General features: G+C 38.8%; 1 protein-coding gene across 2 annotated transcripts; it reads right to left on the bottom strand.

The window, feature by feature from the left end:
* Window positions 1–1,533: 1,533 nt before the first annotated feature.
* rfx4 (regulatory factor X, 4) lies at window positions 1,534–23,583 on the bottom strand. 2 transcript variants are annotated; one of them, XM_044357922.1, is made up of 19 exons: window positions 22,919–23,583; window positions 21,881–22,806; window positions 19,388–19,474; window positions 19,027–19,087; window positions 15,712–15,835; window positions 14,209–14,270; window positions 13,399–13,612; window positions 12,843–12,920; window positions 12,532–12,695; window positions 11,108–11,208; window positions 10,923–10,981; window positions 10,666–10,810; window positions 10,198–10,292; window positions 9,558–9,675; window positions 7,978–8,097; window positions 7,123–7,284; window positions 6,828–6,993; window positions 6,593–6,731; window positions 1,534–2,963 (listed from the first exon to the last, which is right to left on the bottom strand). In XM_044357922.1, exons 2-19 carry the CDS (start codon window positions 21,921–21,923, stop codon window positions 2,691–2,693), a joined length of 2,211 nt encoding a protein of 736 aa, XP_044213857.1. In that variant the 5' UTR covers window positions 21,924–22,806; window positions 22,919–23,583; the 3' UTR covers window positions 1,534–2,690. The 2 variants fall into 2 exon arrangements, with proteins under 2 accessions (XP_044213857.1, XP_044213858.1); XM_044357923.1 differs by having other exon boundaries at window positions 6,828–6,954.
* Window positions 23,584–24,199: the final 616 nt, after the last annotated feature.

The following is a 24,199-nucleotide window of genomic DNA, read 5'->3' as shown; positions in this document are numbered from 1 at the left end:
CTGTAGAGAAAAGAACGTAACGTCAGCAGAGAGATGAAATACTCATCTGAACCTGCAGAAAAATTACGTACTGTAGGTGAATCAGTGCCACTTTAGACCCCGACTCCCATACACCAATAATAACTAGATTGCCAACAATTACTCAAATGATTATGATTCAGTTATTCCAAACATTCATCTCATTAAACAGGATCAGGATGTCGGGCAGCTACGGCCACCTCACAGAAACAGGCTCCTCAGTCCTGGTTGTGTCTGTCCAGATACAATCACAGTGAAGTGGAGACTCTAAACTGTCCATAGTTGTAAATGTAAGTCTGGTTATGTTTGTCTGTATGTCTTTTTCCTCCCAATAAATGTTGCCACAGGCTGCAGTTTCCTTAAATAGGAATATTTTATCACGGAAAATTATGTGAACGTGTCTGGTTAAAGGGATCATATGCATTTAAACAAAACATTATCTATAAATACTGTTTAAAAATGTTAACCGCTTTCAAACTTGAAATTAGATTTTTCTGTAATCGTTATCTTGTACTTTTATGTACTTTTTTGTTTCATAAAATGACACAATCTATGTGTTATGGACTTATTTTATAGCACAACACTATTTCATAGAATTCAAAATACATATTTGTTATAAACAGTGTATAAGCTGTATTTTGGTTTGACAAAACACATGTTTCAATGAGCGTCGAGCTCAAGGACACCAAGATTATCAATCTATCTCTAAAATCTGTTTAGCGGATATTGATATTGACACGCGGGTCAGGTGATTAAATCACAATGGAGGGCAGCCTTTTTTTTTTTTTTTTTGCTCTAAAAAGGTTTCCTCGGTTGTGAATCCTGTAGGATTTCGGAGAGATGGGCACACATAACACACAGGATCTATGTTCCAATAAATACAAACCTCGGCAGGGGTCAGAGGTCAAAGGTTATGGGACTGAAGTGCAATGACCCTGGCACAGCAGGACATTCTCTCTATAGAAATGTAATTCTTTCTGCAGTGTGGCCCTTGTGTTACCGGCCCAACCCCCCACTGTGTTGTCACTTGGGAGCATGAAGAGAGAAGTAAAAATCAGCTCAGAGGACTTCAGAAGAAGTTTCTTCTTCTTCTCTAACATCAAAATGTGAATTGGGATTTGGAGAGAGGGCTGAAGTAGAATCAAAAAGCTGCAGAGTTGAAGTCCATGTTTGTCAAATTAGGGAAATCTACATTAAATTCTATTAGAAACATTTTTTATCTTATATTCAAGTATGGAAAGTATAGACAGGACAGGGCTCAAGGGATCAATGTAATTCAACACTTAGCTCTTGTGCTGACACTAATTATGATTATTAAATAGATACAATGATGTGTTTGCCATTTTGTTAATATTTGGACATTTTTGTGCATTTTCCCACAGAAAAAAAAGAGATTTTAAAAAATGAAGACATCTGACAAAGATGAGTCAATGTTTTAGATTGTGAAATTATTTATGTGCCAACATTTTTTCCACACACATCAGTTTCAACTGTGATAGTTTAACAGTCACCACAGACGGTTTCCAGTGCTTTTATTTACAGAAAAGTGACTAGACTTCATGTTACTGTACACTTTGATATTTTCCCTTTTTATAAATACCCATAGGGTAATAGGTCCTCAGTAGCTTTGAGTGCATTATAAAACACACAACCCTAGGTTAATGCGTCCTTTACTAACCATACAAAACAGTGAACAAAGTACCAATTGTAACATAGAAAATAAAGGATACACCATGTTACAAAGTTACAGAAAATACATACTATATATATATTGTCACACGAAAAAACAGCAAAAAAGCTTGCGACAGAATACACTCGCACAGTTGTTGTTGAGTCACAGCATTCAATCGTTAAAAAAACCATCCAAGATGAAGACAGCTTAACATACTGATCAAGGTCTTTCATAAATTTATATCTGTCATTTATGTTGTGTGTTTTGGCTTTCGTGCCACTGTTTGTAACTGGTGTCACAGGAGAGCGTTAAGGCAGCACAGTATGTCCACATCCTGCGGCAGACGGTAGTTTTAGTCTGTCGCAACGAGCCCACGAAAAGATCCTTCACAGTGCTGAGCGACAAGAGGAGACGGCAGTGTCACAGAGATTGTACTGGTGTCAGTATCAGCTTAGAGCACACTGATCCTTCAGTCGCTGACATCACTGACTGACTGTTTGTGGGACTCCTGTGTGTGTGTGTGTGTGTGTGTGTGTGTGTGTGTGTGTGTGTGTGTGTGTGTGTGTGTGTGTGTGTGTGTGTGTGCTGACTTATGAGACTGACGAGAGAAACTCTGGCAGAGGTGTACATTCCTTAAAACAAAGGCACAGCTTGGCAGCAGCATTGCACTCTTAAAATGATTTTGCTGCAAGTTTTGAGAATCTATATGATTTCAAAGAGACTTTTTTTTTCCTTCCGACAGTGGGCAAAAACATAAATTGTTGTAGAAATTCCATTAAACCGCCGCACAAATTACACCACAATCATCAAAATGATTTAATGAGATGTTTCAAATTGTCAGTACGTCCATACCATGATTCCTATTACCTTGCATTGGTACTTTTCACACTCTGCTACTCCTTTTTCTTATGTACTTGATTGGAAGTGTTCAGAGACTTTCCATCCACCAGCTTGGCAGGCCTGGAGCTTATACACGGCTGTCCAAAGCAGCGTTTAAAGGCTATTTCGCCCAGCCTGTAGTGGCCTCTCCGTTGATGTAGGCAAAGCCGGGGAAATGCTGTGAGTGTTCATACTCTGAGTTCCTGCGTGGGCCCAGGGGAGAGTACATGTCCCCGGAGGCGGCATAGCGGGATGAATGCATAGGTGGGCTGGTGTAACAGCTGTTAGCCGGTGACACATCTGGCCACCGGGGGGCGACAGGTGCGGGGTGCAAGCGAGGAGTGCTACCCATCAAGCAAGGCTCCATTCGGGACATCTGACCGTTGAGCTGGTACTGCGGAAGAAAAGAGGGGGAGAGACGTTAAAGTCCTGCAGTGAAGTCCTTTATTGACAGAAGCAGGAAAAAACAGCGACTAGATTAAAGCTGCAACTAATGATTATCATCAATTAACCTGCTGATTATTTTCTCAGTTGATTGATTCATTGTTTTGCCTGTAAAATGTCAGAAAATAGAAGTGCCAATCATAATTTACCAGAGTTGAAGATCATGATTCAGATTTCGTTTTGTCCCACCAATTGTCTAAACTCAAAAAATGTTCAGTTAACTATCATATGAGACAAAGAAAAGCATCAAATCAGCACATTTAAAAAGGTAGAACCTGTGAATGTTTGGGATTCTGCTTGAACCGCGACTCAAATGATTAATCGATTATCAAAATAGTTTCTGATTCATTTTCTGTAAACTGACTAATTAAGCAACTGACTAACTGTTTCAGCTCAGGATTAAATCATTGCCAACTTTGTAGATTATGAAAGACGCTTAATGTGGACATCTGGATGACAAGTTTGCCAAAACATTTCAAAGAGTGGACACAAAGGTGATAATAACTGTATAGAAATATTATAATTTCCTTGTTGATAAATGCAATTAAAAGCTATTAAACTATAAATTAGTCAGAAGAGACTAAATGAATAATAAGAAAGATAAGATTTGGTGGAGAGTTTCAATTGGGGATTTTTTTTTACTTGAACATCCCTCATGGATGAGGGGTTACAGATCCATCAATAAAGGTTAAAGTCAAGGTTATTTTCTCTCTGTTCAAGTCCAGGCTCTCCAGCACTTACACTGCTCAGAAAATTCTGACTTGACACCAAATATGTCTCAAATTGTTCTCTTTATTATTTCGATTTTTCATCTTTAATTATTCAGTTAACTGTTAAATTATATTTTTCTTTAATTTTAATTCCCATAAAGAAATAGGCCTGAAAACACGTTTGTTAGCTGTCTGACGGAGAGTTAGATGAGAAGATCAATATCACTTTTATAACTGTTCCATAAATATAGGGCTATAGCTAGCAGTCACTTAGTTTAGCTTAGCATAAAGATTTGGAACAGGGGTTGGTTAAGCGCAAGGAAAGAAATAGTCTGGCACATAACCACCTGTAAAACTGTGATTTCTTTCGGTACAGATACAGATAACCGAGGTAAACCGGATATAATATGTTAATTATTGAGCTTTAGAGGTGCTGGTTGGCAGACTTTGTTAATCTGAGGCAGAGCCAGGCTAGTTGTTTCCCCCTGTTTCCAGTCTTTGTGCTAAGCTAAGCTAACCGGCTGCAGGCTCGGGCTTCACATTTAACAGACAGATATGAGAGTGGTGTCAATCTCCTCATCCAACTCTCTGCCAGAATGTACAGAAGTATATTTCCCAAAATGTTGAATTAGTCCTTTAATGAAGGTCTAAATGCTGTACTTCTTTGGTGGAGAGGTACAGGATTCTGTATTCACTAATGGCCTAAAAGTAGTCAACATTTCTGGAAACAGCCAATAAAATACCCACTATGTGCTAATTTTTTCATTATAGTGCTGAGGGTTGCTGAAAGACATGACCTCAGTGTCCTTAACGGCAGCCACAGTCCTGCTGATATCATATTTGATAATGTGTGTCAGCCATGTTGCACAAAGTGTGAACTGACCCTCCTGATGGTAATTTCCTGTCAGGGGAAATTGCTTCACAAGTTGTACCACAGTGATCAAAATAGAAAATCAAGCCACTTAAGACAATTAGCTGAAAAAGTGTTTTTCCTGTGTTATATATGTTGCCTATGGTGACCGCATTGACTGCGTCGGCCTGTTGATAAAAATATTTCGGACAGATGGGGATCTGACAAAGTTTTCTGTTCGTTTGAGCTCCATCTCCAACCTCTCACATGGACAAAGTGCAGGCATTGTGCCCGATTTAAGCTCAGACAGGCCTAAAAAAAAAAGTGGAAGTAAAACCCTTCTCCCTTTTCTCACTAAATATAAACACGACAGTCGATTCCATTATGAGGGATCACGGCATGGAAAAAGACAGTCACTGCAGGTCAGAGAGCAGAACAGACGGCTCAGCTGCCTCTTGTTCACAAGCAGAAAAGAGACCATTGAATAACAATATTTTAATAAACGCCCCCTTGCCCTACTCTGCGGCTACTGGCTCAAACAGATGAAGAGACCATTGAGAGCTGGAAAGAGGGGTAACAGAGCAGGGCCCCTCTTGGCCCTGGCCGAGCCACCTTTCACTGTCTGCTTCCGCTGTGTGGAGAGGGTGATTCGGGGACTTTTAGAAACACGGCGAGCGCTCAGGCCCGGCTGAACTCCTCCCACTATAAAGGCCGTGGAGGCTGGAGGGCCCTTGACAGGAAATTACCATCAAAAGAGTAAACTCACACCAGTCGCTACATGAGCTGTAACATCAGCGACTCCTTCTCACGTTTAAATCTTCAGTCCTTTATTAACTGTCTTTAAGGGACAGCTCAGATTTGAGGGGCCAGTCTGATCATTTTCTCACCCACAGAGCTGCTGTTGTGTAAATAATGTATCTTGGCACTTAATTCTGGGCATATATATGTGTATCTGCTTCTACTTGCTAATGTAAATAACATAAGACAGTTACACACATTTTGGTATTGTAGCTACATACAGTTTAAACTTTACAGTTTACACATTAATACAAACATTCACTCACATTATTGCAAACTTCATATTCATATTTGTTTTTTTAAAAAGTGGTGGAAAGTGACTGCATACCATTACTCAAGTACTGTGCTTAACTACAATTTGAGGCGTTTGTACTGTACTTAAGTATTTCCACTACTATATTTCTACATTTCTGAGGGAAATACTGCACTTTTTACTCCTCTACATCAATCTGTCAGCTACAGTTACAAGTTGCTTTGCAGATTTTACACAAAAAATATATCATCTAATAATATGGTACATTTGTTATAGATTAAACTTCCCTACAGTATTTTAGTAGTTAAAATGTCTCCTTGACCAGCTGCAACTTTAGAATATACCTTATACAGTATATTTTATATAAATTACAATAATCCAATATAAAATATATGATGACTTAAAACTGAAAGGAGTCATTTAGCATAAAGAGTACTTTTGATACTTTAAATAAAGTTTGCTGATAATACTTGATATTTAATTATATATAATTTTGAATACATTTTACATTTTTTATTGTAACTCAGTACTACACTGTATTTTCATACTGTGTTTTACTTAAGTAAAGAATCCAAGTACTTCTTCCGTCACTGTTTAAAAAGTACCATCAAGTTTTACGTTCAGCTAGTCCAAAAGTGTTGCTTTAAAAGTGAAGTGATTGTGAGGTGGGGTCCTCATAATCCTTTGCATTTTGCATTCAGTTACAAGTTGGTAAAACCAAACCAAATTTGGTCAATTTGGATAGTCATTTATCTAAAAACAGTAGCATATACTGCATGTACCCATCGGGTGGAAATGAAGTTTTCATTCTCTAAATGTAATTTTAACAAGTTTTAGTAAGTTGGTTATGAAATAACATTAAAAATGCTTTCAACATTTTAAAATAGCTTTTATACCTAAATAGATTTTTATAAGAGTAACTAATTGATTTACATTCAATAAAGACACAATTGGTGACTGAGGCTGACCTGTGCAGATGAGCGATGGTAAGCGGAGTAGTGGAGGGGGGCTGGGATCGCTGGCTCATGGGCCAGACTCGGGTACTGGCTCTGGATGGAGTGAGGGTGCTGGTTGGCATAGCTGCCATAGTTGTAGCTGCCAGTATATCTAGGATGGAGTAAGCAAATCAAAATCAATTAAAAAAAAAAAAAAAAAACACCATTGAAAGGTTTCCAGAAATGTTAAGACTGAAATCATAATTACCCATGCTCCTCTCTGTGGGTGTAGACTGGCATCCGGTGGGTGGAGGACGGAGGAGGGACTGGTGCACTGCTCCTCATACAGGACAGCTGCTGCCCGGCCTCTGGAGCGGAGCCGCCTGCTGTTGTCACTGTGTATGTAAGGGACCAGGTATATGACTGAACAGCGCCTGGTAGACACATATATGGAACACAGAGACAAATGTGACGGTGCAGACGATCTAACTGTGTGTGTGTGTGTGGTGAAACTTTGCTTGTTCGGGACGCCTGCTGCGTGTGACTATGAGTCCCCTTCTCACCTGTGGTGGAGGTGACTCCCGTGTACTCCGGGGACACGGCTGCTGTGGGGGAGCTGACCGAGGAAACACCCACAGAATGGACCGACCGGGCCGGAGAGTAGGATGCTGGAGACGGGGAGGTGGGAGTGGTTTCTGTCAGCGTAAATTCCTCCTCTCTCTCTGCTGAAGGTGAGAAGAGACAACAGAAGGCAATTTAATACAACCTCAATGGCATGTTTGGTGTTCAGGAGCCAAAACAAATCTTCAGTTACTTTGAGAAGGTCAAACTTTTTGTGTGTATACAATTAAAACACATGTGGGGCAAAGTACGCATGTGTACTACTGTAAATAAAAGAAAAGTAAAGTTGATTCTACAATATTCTGTTCATCGTATTTCTTAAAGCAGGTTTATTGCAAACACACAACCTTTAATAGACTTAATATACTGCATTTATAAAGATTTAGATATGCTTCAAAGGTTTGGATATAAGCACAATTAGATAAAGGTACAATTCACTCTTTTTACTGCACTTTGTACAAATATAAAGAGAAGTACCTCATGTCAATATCACCATATGTAAGCTGTAATTGCAAAATCTTCAATTGATAAGAGTAAACCTCCTCAAAGACCATCATTTCTGGAGATTTTCTGCCCACTGACCCCCCTCTTAAGTCAGAAAATTTTCAGTTTCAATATTTAGAGATTTACTGTGTGTTGTATTCTTGAGAGCACAGCAGAAGCTCCAAATCCAGTTAAAAAGTTTAAGAAAAATATACGAAACAACGATCGATACATCAGTCTTGAGGATCTCTGGTGACACCACTACACTACTAGACATGTTTACAGCTGTACTGTACTGCAGGTAGCGGTCTCACCTGTGCTGCCCTCGCCCTTCATGGCCCTCATGAGGTCGTTGGCCCTCTCCTGGCAGTGCAAGGACTCCAGCAGGTAAAGCACATAATCATCAAACATGAGATGGATCAGGTGGAAGGACCCTGCGTAGACACAAAGGATGAGTTTTGAATTAACTGTGTGTTAAAAAGTGAAAAAAAAGCCTATCCATCTTTTGGGTTAGGACATAAATGATTATGACCATTAAGATTGAAACATTTCTAAAAGCATCTGAGTGATGACATCACATCCTCCAGACTGACAGGACGGCTGCTGTTATTGAAATTTAAAAAAAAAAATCAAGTGCGGTTGTTTCCATGTATCGAGTCAGAGCCAGAAATATGTCAGCTGACCCCGGGGTCGTGCGGAAGATGAGACCGTGGCATGTGAGGGAGTGTCACAATTGTGTCATTGTGCCGGTCACTGCTGCCGCCGTACGCATAATAAACACTTGTGGCTATTCAGGGGAGCCGGCCGTAATCCTGACCGGTCATAAAACGGAACAGACAGGCAAACACATCGGGAGAGGGGACGGGCGCTTTTGTTAATTAGCTGTTTGTGCACAGAGACCTGCTTTATCAAAACACTGCAACCAGCTGTGTCTTTGATATTCACAGACAGAAGCCAAAGGACAGAAGTAAGGGACGGAGAAGCCATTTTCCCCTTTCTTTCGTTTTTTACGGCTCTTCTCTTACTGCAAACCTGCAACAGTGTGCTATTAAACAACAGCAGTGTGATCTGTTCCTCCTCTCTTCTTTTTCAGACTTAACATACACAGAGTAAATGCTTATTTTGTTGCACTCAACCAAAATTTAGATCATTTTTTAGGAGTTTATAATTTTACATCAGCCGTCAGTGATGTTAAGAGTTTAACCTGCAAACATCAGACATAAATGTGAGATGATTCACCTTTGGAATAACCTTGAATTTGCCTGAGCAGTGGCTCAATAAAAAAAAAAAAAATAACTAGAACTTTTTTTGGACATCCCTCAATTATTGAGGTAAAATCTTTATTTCATATAATCTATTTTTTGTTTTTCAAATAATGTTACAGTGCTGATACAAACCTAAATTACAAACATACAGTATTGTCTCATGAAGCATAATTTAACCAAAAGTCAAAGATCTCTGTGTGCACTGTTACAGTCGAGTATACAGCCATTAGCTATAGAAACAGGCAGGTTTAATTGTCTGCATGAAGAGGAAAAGATTGTTTGTTATGTGATTTAGGGGGAGATTGAAGTCCATTTCATGTTTTATTGCTCAACATAAGATTAAATGTCTTCAATTTTTAGTAAAATGTGTATCTGATGAGTTCTTCTGGTTGCATTATTATAAAATCTTGAGCTGTGTTTTAGAAAAGGAGCTTTTGTTTGTAATAGTAGAAACAATGTTCCTGTCTGATAAATGTTTCACCACTGCAGCAGTATTTTTGGAGTCATAACATTTGTATGTATATGATACATTAAATAACATAACTAACTAGCTACTGTAAACACATAATACACTGAATTAATGATGACAGCAGCAGCAGCAGCAGCGTGACAGACTGTTAGCAGCTCACCAAAGCTGGGTGCGCTGTGGAGGGTCATATCCCGGATGACTCTGGTACCGAAACACGACCACATCAGCAGGAACTGTTGGGCCACCTTCTTCAGGCACCCGGGCCTCTTCCCTGCCACCTAGAGAGAACATTTCCATGAGAAAAGAGGGGGAAGGGTCGGGATGCCGGGGTAGAATTAACCCCTAGGTCCGTATTGGGGCTTAACCCTCAGGAACGAAAAACATGTCAACAAGTCAACTATTTAATTTGCCCCCAGGGACACGCCTTCCTATTGAACTATTGTCTGGGCAGTCCAAGACGTTGCCGGGGCAACCAAATTTTACAAGCCCATATCTGGCACATAATGGACGCAAATGGGAAGCTTGAAGACATCATTAACTGGGAGGATTGCAACCTAAGTGCCTCTGTGTAGGAAAGACAAGAAGCCTTCAGCCACAGGTGTCTTTTTAAGGGCAAAATCATCAGAGTCCTGCTGTGCAAATACTTCAAGCTTTTAGGTAAAGTCGCTTGAAAAAAAAAATATAAACATCACTTCACAACAAATGCGGATGGAGTGGGTAAGAATGTGCTGAGTCAGACTAAATTTCAACAGCTGTTTTCTGAAATTAGTTTAAAAAAAAGACGGTATTCGCTGCCTGACCTTGACGACACAGCGGTCCACCATCGAGTCCAGCCACTCGATGTAAGCCTCGATTGGAGACTGCTCCTCCAGTAGACGATCAAACTCCTGATACACTGTGACAGGAAGGAGAAAGTCAGGTTACACACTATTTTACATCACATGAGACTGAGAAAAAACACAGATTTGGATGCAAATGGCATCTTTACACGTCAACTTGCACGTATCTATGACCTCTGATCCTGTCAAGGCTGATTCAGAGGAGTGAGGACGGAGTGAATTGGAGATGCTCCACGGGGTGTTTCAGCGGAGAGTGAACTTGTTTAACCTTTTGGTCTCCATCATTAATGCTTGACTCTGCTGGTCGTGGGAATGATTGTTCCTCGCTGTGTTGTTTGTGTGGTAGTAAAGTGTGACTCTCTGTCTGTCCGTGAGACGCAGCACTTAAGACGACTACGAGTAGGATCTGTTTAAATGCGTCGGACTTACAGTGGATAATAAGCTGCCTGTGCTCCTCTTGTGAGTCCTCCATGGTGTAAAGTGTCTGCTTGGTGATGCTGTTCAGGTCCACATTCCTCCAGTCCTCCAGCATTTGAAAGGTGATGTCGGCGCTGTTTATCACAGTTCGCGACGCCTGGGGAACCAGATAAATCAACAATATTACTGACACAAGCATACTCATATGCCTTATCAGCTGTTTGTTCATATGGATTTTATTAAAAAAACATTCAGAACATGATAGGCACCTGACATAGGTGGTTTAATGAGGTTTGCCGCTTTAGAATCTGAGAAAATCTCCTCGATACTGGAAACAAAAAGGAGAAACAAAATGATGGTTAATCCTGTCATCTTCCTTTAAAAATGAAAGCATATTTTATCAAGATGTGAACCATTATGACAAAATGTGGATTTTTAAAATGGAGACACTTACATTCAAATTTGATATTCCTCAGGTTCTCCGGAAGGTCGTGAAGTGCTATTTTAAGCCACTCATCAAGCTGTTTGGCAAATTTTCGAATAACCTGAGTCAAACTGTGGAGGGAAAACCAAAGCGCAATAAATACCTGAGGCACCTCTTATTATTTAATTTAATTTCAGCTGCACCAAATTATTATTTTCATTATAGAAAATAATGATGATTTTCTTGATTAATGGATCAATAATGTGGTCTATAAAATGTCACACAGCAGATTAAAAAATGCAGATGAGAGTCAAATGAGGCGTCTTCAAATTGATTCTTTTGTCTGACCAAAATTTAAAGATATTCAACAGGCCAAACACCACTCGTTGAGGAGGACAGTGCAATGCTATTGAAAGCTATAGAAAAAGCTAGTAAGTGGGCCTTGAGTTGAGATTTATTTTTTTACTACAAGCTCAGGAGTGAACTGTGATGCTTAACAAAGACATTCAGATTACTCTCATATGTGACAGAGAAAAGCAGAAAATCCTCACATTTGAGAAGCTGGAATCAGCAAATGTTTGCTTGAAAAATTATTCTCACAATTATTTGATGATCAAAATTGTTGCAGATACATTTTCTATTGAAAGACTAGTTGATTATTTGATTAACATTTTCAGCTCAGCAAAAATATGAATTTTTGGGGGAGATCAAATGTAAATGTAAATTGTAAATGTAAATTTGTGCTTAAAAATCCAAAACACAATTTAGATAAATAGATAGTATACAATTTTATGAGTGGAAAACCTCTGACATCTGTGGCTGCAACATCTGCATGCAGTATTGGTTAAACAAAGCAAAATTACATATTTTGCTTTGCATGGAAAAGAAGAATGTTTACCCTACTTTTCATATACAAAAGGTGGTGATATTTCCATTTTTGCCATATTTTGATCCTATTACAAGGTCAGCAGTTAAGCTAAGATTTGAGTTAACACTGATGTGTTCAGTATGCAGCTCAGTAGGAAAGACATGCTAAGAACAATTTGTTCTACACAATAGCAAAATCCTACTGCTGATATAGCAGTGTAATATAGTAAAAAGTACAGTATAGTAAGAAGTGTAAAGTATTTTATTGGTGGTGGTTAAGGTGAGTTTCCCCCCTTCACTGTGTAGCACTTTGGTTATCAAGACAAAGCGCTATATAAATGTAATCCATTATTATTATAAGAAAAAACAAACTTGCATGCAAGTTAACCTGAAGTGTGTTAAACAGCTTAAATCATTAAACTAAAACATAACCATGACATTACTGTGAATGCAGCAGCTTTTCACAATGCAGGTTTGCCAAAATAAAAAGTGTAAAGACAAACTTATCTTATCCAGTTTAAGTAATAGCAAATAAGAAAATGCTACAAAATTCACTGATGTTAAGAGTGAAGGTTTCAACACCTCACCTATCAGGCAGTGCTTGCAGGACAGTGGGCATCAGCACCCCAGAAATGGCCTTGTAGAGAATGGAGTCACAAACACCGACTATGTTCACCACCGTGGGGGAGCCGAGGACAGGGAGCATGTGGGGCGGCATGCCCTGCCAGAAGTGCAGCAGGAAGCTTTGGACCTGAAAGTACCAACACACGCCATGTTATTTAACATCACCGAAAATAAAAGTTAAATGTTTTTCTGAGCTGAGCTTTGTTGCCTACAATCAAACCGTTTGTTGAGACAGAATTTGATCCAAAAATAGTTTAAAACTGAGAAACCTTGCCTCATCAAAGTTGGCTCGGATGACCGTGTCCAGTATCCTCTGACAGTGCGTTCTGTACATCATGATGAAGGTTGACACCTGTGGGCAACAACAGAGTATTAATCTAATTGCACCACAAACTTAATAGCTTTTCTCTCTTTTGGGAAAACTAAAGAAAAAGTGGTACAAAAACAAGGAAATAAATCTTGAACAAAGCATGTGAACCAATAAATACATGTTACAGGTCTAGGCTGGAGCGAAGTAATATAAAACTTTAGAGCTTTAGAGATCAGCAAAACACAAACCATTTAAAATCATGGCCCCCTCTTTAAAAGCCGGACAGCTAGTGCCTGTCCTTTGTCCATTACTAGATCTTATTATCTCCCCCAAAAGATTAAGAGTTAGTGAGGAGCCAGCATATAAATCCTCAAGGTCCTTCTCTAAATGCAAACCCAGTGAAGGTCCCGGGCCAGATAAAAGGCCGGAGCCAGAGGGGGCGCAGAGATGGTGAGATGGCAGGGAGAGGTGGAGGGGAGGGGTGAAGCTGTAAGGATGGACTTTTAAAACTCCTGTTTACCCTCTCTTCTGGCAGGCTGGCGGGCAAATTTAGGTCTTTGACATTTGGAAACTCTGGCAGGAGCGTCCCCAGTTTGGAGCGCGGTGAATACGCCACTGTCTGCTTCGTGACCTCTTTCTTCCCCGTCTCATTCACCCACGCCGCTCCCTTTTTGGAGTACATCACGTCATAATACTGAGAGGTCTCCTTCACCGCTATGCCGTAGTAGTGGTACCTGAGTAGAACAGAGGGTTTGACGGGTGAATAGAGCTTTTATCCCTCATCGAGTACTATTGGCACCATTATAGCCTAGAAACATTGGTGAAAGAAGAATGTGGAATAAAACAAGAAAAACAATTTGTTCAGATTTTATATCAATATATACATCTGCATACTATTACAAATAAAACATAAGTAAAACTATAACAGTTGGTTTTATCAGATTACATGCTTTTATCTGTTTTTTTTCATGCAATTCAGAAAAACAAAATAATCTTTTCAAAATGTATATGTATGCTACATTTTCAGATCTTTACTAATATCATCAGTGATAAAAGTGTTTCGTATCGAGTTAAGAGTGTAAATTAGGTCATGAGAAAACGACTTTTTGATTAAAAAAACGAGAATCTATGTAAATAAGTTATTTTAACTTTTATTGTTTTTATCCTGCGTCATGCTTAGTTTGAGGCATAACACCTTGTTTGTGTTACATGTTTTGTTTTTTTTCTGGGTTCATTTGTATTTTTTTGGGGTCTCCATCTCCATGTTGGATTGTATTTGTGGTTTTATTTTGTTACTTTTTCTCTTATAAATAAAACCAAACTAACTTACTTGGACTGCCCTCTTGTCCCCAGTCTTCTGGTAGTCAACGCTGGAAACTGTTGCCTTATAATCTGTTTATTGTACGAGAGAAAAAGTTGTCAGCTAAACATGTTTTTAAAGTGATAAGAGATTAGTAGTCTTCAACGATAATTTAGATAAAACAGGAGGAAAAATTTAAGGAGATTGAAACAAGTAACACAACAGGTCAAATAAGTTCTTTATAAAATATCAAATGATATGTTTTTTACTCAGTTGAAGAAAGAAGTGTGTCACAGAAAATGGTTGGGAATCTATTACACCTCATACAGTAAAGAGTACATTAGTTAAAGGGAAATGCTGTACTTATACAGTATCTTTGGCTCTTTATGAGAAAGCGCTTAATAATGTCTTTTAGGACAACATGAAAGTCTCATAGCTGTATCCACAGGGAGGTCTGCGAGGGAAAAAAAAGCTTTGAGAGCCATCCATTTATGACATCGAGGGGTATTACTTTTTTTTTCCTATATCAACAGTCTCCCCTCATCCATCCACCCACCCATCCTCACTCCTTCTTTCTCTCTCTCTCTCTTTTCCACTCCCTCCTTCTTCCTTTCCTCTCTTTTTGTCCCAAAGAGATTGGCTCCTTGGTCTAGCTCCTGGTGCAGAAACTTTAGCAAACAGTGTAGCTCTCCATTGTGTGGGATGAAAAAAGAGGCCAAGCTGTGAAGTTTCTGTCAGGCCCCGCTTGATAAATGAGCAGACAGGGAGGCAGTCCGGGCCCTCTCTCGTTTTTTTGTCCTGAATCAATGAAGCCTTCCTAAAGGACACCCCACACTGCTCCAGCCACTGATCTAACATTCCGCAACATCTCACCCTTCCAAATTTCCTTTAATTACACATTAATCCAGGCCCCTTCTCTTTTTCAATATCTTCCGACAGGAGCTGTGGAGGGGCGGGGGTGGGCCGGGTTGGGGGTTGGGGCCGGAGTCCAGGGTACAGGGGATGGCTGGGGGTAGGAAGGCTAAGGAACTTCTTGGGGTTGTGGGAACAGACGAAAGCACATCTCCTTTGGCTCTAGATTATGTGTTCAGTGAGCGACCGCAGAGCTTCGCTTCACACTGAGCTGCAGTTGATATTACTTCAACAGCAGCCAGAGCCGCAGCACAAAATGAATCCAGGCATGAAATGGACAGACTAATGCTTACGGCTGTCTGAGTGTACGAGATTATAGCCTTTATAGGGTTTATAACGTCCAACTGTTGTTTTGCATCTTCCTCTGTTGAGCCATTTTGTTCTAATTACTTTAAACATGCAGTGCATGTATAAATGTATATTAAAACCCTAAAAATCTGAGAAAAATATTCATTTTAGGGTGTCACAAAACTGTCAAATACACCACACCTGCATCATGGATCAAAAAACATTTTAAAGAGAGACATTCACCACAGAGTGATTTTCACAAGTTTTCAATGCATTTAAGGATCATTTTGAGTTAAACTGGATGCCAGTGGGGATAATGAGTATGAATGTTACCTTTCCAAAGCTGGCTGCATTCACAGGCTGTGTGTCGTGCTTTTCGCTGAAGTCTAGGTAATGCATGTAGAGGGCACTTCGGGGGATGCACACACCTTCGGCTATCTCGTAGTTCTCTTCTAGCCTGTAAATGACAACAGGATTCATCAGTATCCAGAAAATTACATCCGGAATATGGAGCGTTGTTAACATGAGTGATATGAAATGAGAAAATCGCATCTTTAAATTTAAACACGACTCATATGATCATGGCATTTCTGGTAAATGGTGATAAATGTCAGCGAAAAGATGCAGTGCAGTGAGATAAAACTCACTGATGATATAAAATTATATGTTAAAATTAGGGGATTTAGCCTTTACAGTAAATTCTACAGATTTGTAATCTCTACATCATTTAATGGTTCACAATAGCACATGCAACACAACAATCTGAACTGAAAACTGAATAAAAGCACAATCATATAATTTTACATTAAAAGACACTTGAGGAAGGCTAAAGCAGCATCAAGTCCCCTCCTTCACAACACCAGACAACACGGATCATAAGACAGTCACTCATACATCCTAACAGTGTTAAATGTTTCAAAAAAAGCGCAGTGAACAGCAGATTTACTGTAACACACAACTTTTCCTGTATTGTATTTAGGAGATACAATTACACAGACATCATCCAATGGAATAGACGTGTCCAAAAGATAATCTGCCTGATGATATCATGCAATCTCCTCACAGATGTTGTGGACAAATTCTGATAAATTCTAGGCAGAGCAAAATGTGAAAATGAAATGAAAATGTTGTTTTTAGTGACTGAAACACTCATATCAGAAATTAGTTAAATCTCCATTAAGTGACATTTATTATATTAACGTTGACTCGAATGATGCCCTGAGAATCAAAACACTTTTCTACAGCTTTATGTAGTTGTTGGTGTCTCTAAACACGATGCTGCATGTCGCATATTCGTACATCAGTGCTGTGTTGTTATGAGTTTGTTTTGGAGTATTTCTGCCCCCTAGTGGTCTAAGTAGGGCGCAGACTAAAACTGAATGTGTATCTGACATAAAAATTGACAAGTCATGGCACACATATATATTTACATTGCCTGTGTACATCTTAACACTAACAACAAAAAGGGAAATAACTAAATAAGAAGGGACCCAACATTAAACCCTGAGGTACACCAGCACCATTACCAGTAGTTTTCTGTTTGAGATATGATTCACTCGTTTTGTGGCTTTAAGTGAAAAATTAATGTGATTTTTTGGTAATTAGGTTTTTATGATTTATGAGATTGAACGTTGTTTTTAGAGCCCCTACCACACTGCTGTTTGTCAGAAAAACATTTGCAGCCTATAGAAATACAAATACAAACTTGACTGCAAGTTTCTAAATGTTAGGAGCACAAAAGGAGAAATGCCTTCCTGTTTGTTATGTTTATCCTGTATACATCTACTTCTTTAAAGATCATAATACCAGAGCCAGTGCTTAAAGAAGCAACAGATTGATCGGAAAGATTTAAATTCTGAGTCTGGACCTTCACAGAGTCAACAAACTACACATTAAATCCTGTCAACACCTCATTTAGATCATGACTTATATTCCCATTTACACCACAGGTCTGTTAATGCCTTTGAATTTATCTGTTAGCATGAACCCTCTACTTCACCTACAATGTTAATAAAGAGGATTTCTTTGCCTCTCTGAGCTTTTGTAACCTTATTTATCAGTCCTAAATAAACGTATCTTATATGGTACTTTGTTCTTGAATATTTAGTATATATGGCTACTGTAGGATTCTGGTGTTTCTGTTTTATTGTTTCAGTGAGCCACAAGAGATGATCTCTTTGACCTGATTCACATTTCATGTAAACATACACTAATAAAAGGATTACAGTCATGTTTTCAGTGATAAATTATCTGTTCAACTTTATTCTCAAAACTGGTTAATTCATTGATGGGTATTCTTTATCGTACTGGCATACTGTTGTTTCAGATATGTAAATATATAAACCTCTTTTTAATTATTCTTCTGACAATCAGACTGGATACTGGTCAGTCTGTCCTGTAACCAAATTGTTCTTTTTTTCTGGTTTAACAATGAAAACCAAATTATTAGTCAAAAATTCATCATTTTGGTCACAAAAATAGAGATACTGTTTACTTTAAGTGCAACATCCTGCTAAAATATTAGTAAATTTCTTGAGTAATACTGCAGTATTTTTGTTCAAGTTATCCTTTTCATAGTTGCAGCTGTCACTATTACTGCAAGACAAAATGCTCAATATAAACAGTGAAAAAGGATCACAATTACTACAGGGGCCAATTATAGTAGCATTTATGTATATAAAGCTTCTTTTTAAATGGTACATAATTAGAGGTACATTGACTTAACTGCTTCTCATGCTGAGTTTCAGCTTCCCCTCAGTGCAGGTTAAATCACTGTTAATATTCATTTAAGCTGTGTGCATTTTGAATGCTATTAAGTAAAGGGTGTCATTGGTCATGGGGCTGTGCAACAGGCAGGAACAGATTGTATGAATTAGAGGTAATTGAGGTGGGGTTTCTATTTTATGAATTCATTTACGTACATGTGGAGGAAGTGATAGATGTGTTCATGTCAAAGCTTATTGTCATGTCTGTATGTGTAAAATGTCTCTATTGTGGTGCTGCGGTGCAGACAAAATTGCCTGTGGGAACAAACAAGACATAAAATCGTATCTGATTACACGATCAGATGGAAGATTAAGGTTTGAAAACAAATGAGATTTCTATAAATTCTGTCCTGTTGTTACTTAAAATACAACATTAGTTCAATATGTACAAACTAAAAATATACTTTAAAAACCACCATATTTGTGCTTCACCGGTAGATAATGTACAGCCTACCATCAGCGTTTTGTATGAGTGTCACGTAAAACTATTCAAACTGATGCAGCTTTGTTATCTAACATGACGAATGATGTAGGAAATACTTTAATGAATTATTTAACTTTACCACCGTCAATGGAAATACACGCTGTTATGTATGTATCATTTTAAATCATGCAAAATAAATTTGACTGATTCTAAACTTAATAGCATTTATATGTGATGGTATCTGTGGTATATATATGTAATGGTGAGTGAAAGCTTAAGTCAGAATAATGCCTGGCTTTTTTATAGAGATAATTTTTGCATTCATGCACCATATTTGCATTTGATTATTTTGTGTTTGACATCAAATTTTGTCCTTTCTTTTACATTTTCTAACTTTTTTCTCATTATTTTTTACATATAACTAGACAAAAAAAGTGTAAAAATGAAAACAACCCTTACCATTCCAGAGTAGCTGGTGTCGAATGTGGTTTAGAGGCTCTGTTGTTTTCTTTTTCTTCATCTGTAACATATAACACATTTAGGATTTTAGGGCAAAATGAAATTATTCAGGTAAAATGAGACATCACAATTGTGGGACTAGTGAATGTTTATATAACCAACCAAAATAATGTGCAAAAACAAAGTTTTTAAAAACTGACTTTTGCTGTTCAGAAATGGTTGCATTTATTGTACTAAACACTTAACATTAACTAACGATAACAATAAATTAATGACGTATAGGAAACACAACACAATCAAACTGTACAAGATTCCTCAATGGATTTGGTAGTTTTAGTGGAACAGTGTTCCTCCTGCTTACGTTCATCGTTGGACATGTTCCCCAGAGACGTGTGACTGGAGTATCGCTTGCTCTCGCTCTCATTGAGGCATCTTTCAATCCAGCTCTCTAAAAAAGAGAAATGAAGGAGCACAGATCACTGAATCTGCTGCACCAACTGTGACTGTGTTCAGAAAGACTGTATATTAAAGACTTAATGTTGTTATTTACACAGAAATCATTATGAAATTATAAATCTGGTCAAAAGGATGTGTTTTTTAAATCTCACAACAGTGGGCCTGCTAATTTCCATTTGTGTAAAACATCAGTTAAAGTAGTTCTCCATTTTTTTTTGGTTTTGATTTAATTTGCTCTGTAATTGTCACTTTTAAAACATTTTCTGAAGAGCTCGTTTTATCCTGCAGTAGAATAGAGCCAAAGCTGTATTTACATAAACAGTGCAAATCACTGCCTATACAGGACACTTTAAATGTCACTAATGTGACAGGGCGAGCTGACAACAATCGATTGTATGGGCAGCGGTGCAGCCATGGCTCTATTTGAGATGTTTTCACCAAGACGGCAGGAATCCAGCATTGTTCCCCGGAGACTACGAGCGTACACACTCGCTTAAAAGAGCCTGTGCACATTACTGAGGCAGTCTCGTGGAATAGAGGCCATTGTCCTGTTTTAATTTCTACTTACAAATAGCTCAACTGGTGTGCTTTCTGGGGCCGAGCTGCAGCAAAACACCAAAGCTTTCAAGTAGAAACAGCCTGGTAGAGTGAAAATCCATTTAATTTGTTTTCCAAGAAAAGTATTTAGTATTTCATAATTAGGCCTAATTAAGAAGGAAGGAAAATTTATATGATTACTATTATTCTTGTTTATTTGAGTGCAAAGAATTCTTATGTGTTATTTTTCTATATTTAATATGATACAACCTCCCCTTTACCAGTCTTAATTAACTGCAAGTGCAGTACAGAATAATGGAATATAAAGTATGTTTTTCCATTAAATATAGTATATATATATATATATAATGTAACCTAAAATGGAAATAAACTAATCTTAGAAATATACTTAACTTACACTACTAAAGAAAAATACTTGAACAGCTGCTGTTTTCTCCTTTAACACCGTGAAAACTACTTTTGAAAATTGTGTAAATCATTTATTTTTTTCTGCATGTGAACTGACAACAGTCGCCATAGCAGCTGTTGCTAGGACAGACTGTTGGCAGGACGACCTGTTGGTGCAGCCCATGGGGGGTGAGTGGGGGGTGTGGGGGGACTCAGAGGAGGTCACAGATATTGAAAAGTTTTAGGGACGTAGAAGTTTACACTCGGAGAGGAGTCTACACCTCAATGTGAGGCACGTGCTGATAGAAAAGGTCAGACTGCAGTTAGCGTCCCATCATCACTCCACAGGAGGAGAAACTGAAAACTCACAGCCGTCTCAGCAAGTTTTTTTCTTTCTATGTTATGAAATATTATTATTATCTGTTATTATTAGTAGCAGCAGCTTACTCTTTAATAGTCTCTAATACTGTTGTTATAACCTTTAACATTATTGGCAGTTTAATCGTATTCTACATAACGTTCCAATTATAATGCCTGTTACACAATTAAATAAGCAGCCTGTGCATTTTATCTTTGACTAAAACACCACCGACGTCACTGACGGCCCTCCACAACAGATTCTGACATCTCTAAACATTTACCAACAATATTTGCTTCTTTTCACCAAAAAAAACCTGGAAGTGAAAAAGTGAATCCACTGAAGTGAAGCTAATTCTCCACAGAGGCTCAGATCTCAAGCTTCATTTGCCACAGGGACAGATAAGTTGGGGATCTAAATAATTGGATTAAATTTGATCAACAAGTGAAACGGATGTTCACTCATTTATAAACACACATTCAGGACTCAACCACCTTACACTGCACCAGCATTTTAAAAAAGGGTTTAATGAATCAAATAAACAATTTATTTTAAGTTTTTACAAAAAAGCCAATTCACAGCAGATAATGTAAATTACCGCATAATTTGTTTTATTTCAGTCTTTTAATCCAATTGAACATTAATCATTAATGTTTCTGATAGCCGAATAAAGTGCTCACTTATGGATGTAGAAGATATTTTATGGATAAATTCACTTTTGAAGTTTTGGCTAATTTATAAATTCTTTAGTTTTTTAGATTTTTAACTACAAAAAAAGAGAATTTAGCTGCAAAGAGCAGGTGCAAAATCAGTGGAAAAATGTGTCCTGTAACATAAAAACACTTCCCAAAAATGTTGCTGACCAAAAACACTCCTTCGTTAATAACTTGAGAAATCTTTAAATTGAACAAGTGATAAAAAAAAAAGTTCAAAACCAACAACCGAGCATCCAGATACTTCCTCTGAAAGACTACAGAGAAAAAGTTTGAGACTTCCACAAGTCCTGCAGCAGAAGCTGATGCAACGTTTCTGAACAGAAGCTGATTTTCTCAACACATCCAGAGCAGCAAAGCGAGCAGAGTTAACAGGACTGACCTGTGGAATCCATATCAGGCTCCTCCAGCAGCCCGCAATGCATCCTCTTCCCATCAACGACACTGGCTCCTCCAAGAAAATGGCTTAGTGCACACGTTTCCCCCTCCTCAGCGGCTCTCCCCTTGTCTCGCTCAGTGTTTCCGTGACCACTGCCCGTCACTGGAGATGTTGAGGATCTGAGGTTCGCCCAGAGAGGGGTGGTGTTGGAGGAGGAGAGGGGGGAGGTGGGAATAAGGGAGGAAGGGGGTAGAGACTCCAGAAATCCAGCGGGGGGAAAGCCAGACCCGTCAAAATGTTTGCTGATGTTTCATGGGAAAGGGGCTGATTTTATAGGAGCCCTGATGGGGACATGTCATTGATAGGCTTGGAAGGCTGATGAATGGCCCCAAGTCAGATGGGGATGTGGCAAGGCTCACTGGAAGTCTTTTGTGGGGCTGTTTTGAATAAGAAAAGCTCCCTCCCAACGAAAAAAAAAGAGGCTTAGATCTACGCAGTCCTAACACTGTGGCCTCCCCGTCTTCCATTATGGCATTTAATACGTTTTTATACACCCCCGAGCTCCAAATAAACATACATCCCTACACAATCGCCGCTCCTGCCATCCCTTCTGATTTTAACTCCCGTTCCACATCCCGTGGACACTTGTTGCCACATTTGGTTTGTTGCTTCCCTCCCTGGCTTGACACGCCGCCATTAAACCATCTTTGTGACAACTTTTTTCACAGAGATGACATATCATGTGCTCAGCTACCCAAAAAATTACACAAGTGTGAATTTTCTGGTGGAGTTCTCACCTCTTTTTGCTCACTCTTTCGCTGTGGCAACCTTATTTTGGTGTGCCTCTGAGAAGAGGGAACGGTCACAAAGGGGGGGAAGTAAAAGTGCAAAGCCTGAGGCTGGGAGGGCTCTGATGGAGTGCCTGAGAGCTGGAGAAGGGAAAGCTGTGATTAGAATATGAATGGAACCACAGGAGAGGGGGAGAGGAGAGGGGAAAGAAGAGGGGAGAGGAGAAAGGCGGATTATGGCTGAATTACTCACCACACCATGGATAGCAAAGGAGGACTTTCTCTTGCAGTGCGCAGGCGTGGGCACCGCTACTGCAACTCACCCACACACACCGTGTGTGCAGCCACCTGGGAGCACGTATGGGACAGGGTGGCGGCAACATCACATGGGACACTGTGCAAAGGGCCACAATTTGTTAAAACAGGGGTGTGCATCCAATCAGACTCGTATAGGAAGGAAATAGCTGCTGAAGAAAGTAGAAGAATGGATCAAAAAGACATGAAAAATCTAAAGAATGCAAAAAAAAAGCCCTGCATTACCATAACAGAAACATCATTTCTGACCTGTCTGTAAAGATTCTCTGTGATTAAGAAAATATTTAACAAGAAAAACATTATTAAAGCACACATTCAAAGGCCTTAATAGTGGCTCATGCAAAGCTGTGACCTCAAAGGAGGATCTAATTAATTTCAGTCAAATAAGGAGAAGGTGGAGACGTCCTTTTTCCATCCTGCCACTGTTATCTGCTTATTAGGGCCTCATAAAATAGGACAGGTGCAGCCAGCAAAAGAGCCTCTTCCACCCTTTCCTATTCTCACACACTCTACCCGCACAAACGGATGTGTACCGCTTTTGTTCAGTGAAAAGGCCCCAATTGAGTTGTGTGTGTATGTGCGAGTGGGGGGTATGGTTACGCTACATACGACATGTTGGTGGCATTAAGGCTTTGGTTTAAAGAGGAAACCATATGACTCAAAGCTACTTTCTCTTCTTGTTGGCATGAATAAGGGCGTCGAAGTAACAAACAGAAGCTATATGTTGTCACTGAACATTGTTGTATGAAGCGTTCAGCTGTCTGTTTATCACATGAAATGAGAGCGCCTCTCTTCTATAAATGAAGAAGCTTTAATCACGTCAGGTCATAAATTTAAATAAACACCTCAAACTAAACTCCTTTTAAAGATTTTATGAGCCGTCAATTAGTTTCTAATTTACTTTAATACATCAGGGAACAAATATGTAGACAAACATTTTACTTAGAGCAGTTTAACAAAGGCAAGACGATAATTAAAAATGTAATATTGAATTTTCAGAAAAATCATGATAATGTGATCTTATGATACCACGAGCTGTAAAAAAATTTAAGTTACTGTTTTTATTTTACACACATGAAGAGTTTGGTCTCATGTACTGCAACAGTTAAACACTGTTAATTGATTTTATCACCAATTTCATTGATTTGTAACTTTGTATACATTTGCTATGTAATAGCATACTGTATATATATTTTTTTTTGGAAAACATCCTCATTTT

Source organism: Thunnus albacares, chromosome 7 (assembly GCF_914725855.1).
Source record: "Thunnus albacares chromosome 7, fThuAlb1.1, whole genome shotgun sequence".
In the NCBI taxonomy this organism is placed as follows: Eukaryota; Metazoa; Chordata; class Actinopteri; order Scombriformes; family Scombridae; genus Thunnus; species Thunnus albacares.
This window is presented reverse-complemented; position numbering and strand designations above follow the sequence as displayed.